Source organism: Carlito syrichta, unplaced genomic scaffold (assembly GCF_000164805.1).
Source record: "Carlito syrichta isolate Samal-C Ts95f unplaced genomic scaffold, Tarsius_syrichta-2.0.1 Scaffold314146, whole genome shotgun sequence".
In the NCBI taxonomy this organism is placed as follows: Eukaryota; Metazoa; Chordata; class Mammalia; order Primates; family Tarsiidae; genus Carlito; species Carlito syrichta.
In genome coordinates, this window is record NW_007258242.1 from 309,724 (window position 1) to 313,218 (window position 3,495).

At 41.9% G+C, this 3,495-nt stretch overlaps 1 protein-coding gene across 1 annotated transcript in view; it reads right to left on the reverse strand.

Moving 5' to 3' along the window:
• ANAPC7 (anaphase promoting complex subunit 7) overlaps window positions 1-3,495 on the reverse strand; it is a 28,491-nt gene that overhangs the window by 19,703 nt on the left and 5,293 nt on the right. Inside the window, exon 2 of the mRNA XM_008071171.1 lies at window positions 2,471-2,657. Coding sequence (XP_008069362.1) covers window positions 2,471-2,657 — 187 coding nt within the window. The remainder of the gene's footprint in view (window positions 1-2,470; window positions 2,658-3,495) is intronic.

Sequence of the window (3,495 nt, forward strand, 5' to 3'; positions counted from 1 at the left end):
GGGTCTCGAACCTGCGGGCTCAGGCAATCCACTCACCTCGGCCTCCCAAAGTGCTGGGATTACAGGCTGAGCCACCAAGCCCGGCCTCCACCATTAAATTTATTTCCTTCCCACACACAAAATTTTTCAAGTTTATTATTTATATATATTCTAGACATGTATCAGGATATATATCAGGATATATTTATATATCTATAAAACAATCCCTCTGAATGAAAGAGGTATTGCATACACTGATTCAAATCTTATTTTCCTTACTAACATATATAGTTGGCCAGGTGTGGTGGCTCAAGCCTGTAATTCCAGCACTTTGGGAGGCTAGGTGAGAGGACTGCTTGAGTCCACTGGTACAAGACCAGCCCAGGCAACTTGGTGAGACCTCATCCCTACAATAAATCAAAAAATTAGCTGGGTGTCGTGGCATGTGCCTGTAGTTCCGGTTTCTTGGAAGGCTGAGGCAGAAGGGTTGCCTGAGCCCAGCAGGTAGATGCTGCGGTGGCTATGAGTATGCCACTGCCTTCCAGCCTGGGCGACGGAGTGAGACTCTGAGTCAAAAAAAAGAAAAACAAACAAACAAAGATACAAAAAAACCCCAAAACACATATGGTTCTTTTAAAATCAGCACATAAACACCTTTATCTTATTTTTCATTTCTTTAAGAGTTCCACTGGTTTTGCGTAGTGGCTCACATCTGTAATCCCAAAAATTCCGGAGGCTGAGGCAGGAGGACTGCTTGAGCCCAAGAGCTCAAGTTCAGCCTGGGTAACATAGCAAGACCTCATCTCTACAAAAAAAATTAGCCAGGTGTGGGGATACATGCCTGTAGTCGCAGTTACTCAGGAGGCTGTGGCAGAAGAATCGCCTAAGCCCATGAACGTGCCACTGCACTTCAGGCTGGGCAACAGAGTGAAACCCCAACTCTGTTCTGTAGTCCTAGCTGCTCAGGAGGCTAAGGCGGGAAGATCACTTGAGTCTAGGAATTCAAGGCTATGGTGAGCTATGATCATTGTCACTGCATTCCAACCTGGGTGTCAGAGTGAGAACCCATTTTACCTTATGGCTATCATATAATTTAATCAGACCTTACAAATGAACACTTCTGCTTCCAGCTGTTACCATTATAAACAATACTGCAACAAGTAGCCTTAGTTATAAACCCTAAAACCTTTTGGGCTTAAGTGATCTTCCTGCCTCGGCCTCCCAAAATGCTGGGATTACAGACGTGAGCCACCATGCCCAGACATAAATTTTCTAATTATTTTTTCAGGGACAGGGTCTCCTGTGTTGTCCAGGACGGACTCAAACTCCTGAGATCAAGAGACCCTCCTGCCTCAGCCTCCTGAGTAGCTGGAACATCAGGCACAACCAGCTGAGAATTGTTGAATCTACTGTTAGGGTTAATTTCTAGCAATGGAATGACTCAGTCAAATGGTGAGCACATGCCTTTATCCTACCATTTATTTATCTAATTATCATGCAACCAAAACTGCCAGGAATTCATAATTTATTTCCCTAAATTTCCCCAGGTACTCATAGTCCTAACAATGGAATGTCATTTAAAAAGTTGTATTCTCATTAAAGTTATAAACACATTTTACATTTCAGTTATGTTTGTATAAAAGGAAGGAACAATGTGTGCCTTTGTTAGAACATAAAGTGGAATACTTCATAATTCCATTTTTAAGTTCATCCAGGACGAATCTTGCTCTTAGCTTTTAATGCTTGGTTGGATACATTCTTACATCTAAGTGGTTTTTTGTTTTTTTTTTTTGCGTTTGAGTCTCACACTGTCACCCAGACTGGAGTGCAGTGGCCGTTCCCAGCCACCGCAGCCTCGACCTGCTGGGCTCTGGTGATCCTTCCGCCTCAGCCTTCCAAGTAGCTGGAACTACAGGTATGTGCTACCACGCCTGGCTAATTTTTTTTTATTTATTGTAGAGATAAGTTCTCGTCAAGTTACCCAAGTGGGTCTCGAACCCACTGGCTCAGGCAATCCACTCACCTTGGCCTCGCACAGCACGGGATTACAGGCTGAGCCACCAAGCCCAGCCTGTTTTTGTTTTTGTTTTTTGAGTTGGAGTCTCACTCCTTCGCCCAGACTGGAGTGCAGTGGCACACTCCTGGTCACCGCAGCCTCGACCTGCTGGGCTCCGGCGATCCTTCCGCCTCAGCCTTCCAAGTAGCTGGAACTACAGGTGCACGCTACCATGACCAGCTAATATTTTTTATTTATTGTAGAGATGAGGTCTCACCAAGTTGCCCAAGCAAGTCTCGAACCCATGGGCTGAGGCAAACCTTGGCCTCCCAAAGCGCTGGGATTACAGGCTGAGCTACCGAGCCCAGCCCTAAGTGGTTTTTCTAGTTAGCTTCTCTTTAAAATTACTTTTTATTTTACTATCTTCTACCATCAATCAGTTGTCTCTCTATCAATCTTCCAAGAAAAAATAATCACAATTCTATCTCCAATTACCTGACTTTGTGGAGTAGAGGCAGAATTTCCAGTTGAAGGTCTCACTTTTGAAGTTTTACTGAGGGCTTTCTTCTGCTGTAAAGCCATGGTGTACTTACTCACAGCATTCCGATATTCCTTATCATGAAAGAGAGAATCTGCATGATACACCAAAAGCTGGTACTTCTGAGATGGGGAGAATAACTCACTAGAAAACAAAGAAAGCACACCCCTACATGGATTATTTTGAAATGTCAGAACGCCCTTTTCAGTGTCCACATAAGCCTAGCACAAAGCCTTGTATAATGAATTTACAAAAATGCCTACGTACCATAAGTGCTAGTTCCTAAAACGAGAGGCATGGAAGTCAAATTTTATGCTAATAAGGTCAACACATCTAGGATATTGTCTTAAGTTGTTGTTTTAATATAAGTTTTCTTCATATAAAAGCAACAATACCTATAAATCAAATCCAGTAATACAGATATATAGAGAAAACATAATACACCTTTCCCTCCCATTCTTTAAGCCCACTTAACAGTTTGATACATATCTATCCATACTCTCTTATATGATATATTAACATCAAGGCTAATACAGACAAGAGACAGCAATCACAATCATTTAACTAATAAAGAAGAGTCAAAGACCTAGAAAAGAGAAACCTCACCACTCTGAATACTTTTTAGAAAGAAGCTGAACAAAAAGAGGTTTGAAGGGACCTGAAAGCTCTTCACACACTAAAGAAAATGTCAGCGTGGGAATAGATCGGTATAGCCAATGGGACAGGGTGGGACAGAAAGAAAAAGGATTAGCCTTGTTTAACATAAGTTCATTTTTAATTTTACATACAAAAGTAAACTTTACTAGCAGAAGAATTCTTATCTCATTGAGTCTCAGGGATTTAAGGACAGTGTAAAGGAACCAGTATGTTTCAAAACTGTTTCTTTAACCTTGAATAGTGCCCACAATCATTATGACTGCCTAGAGGCTGACCATCATTCTTTTTTTTTTTTTTTTGAGTTGGAGTTTCACTCTGTCGCCCA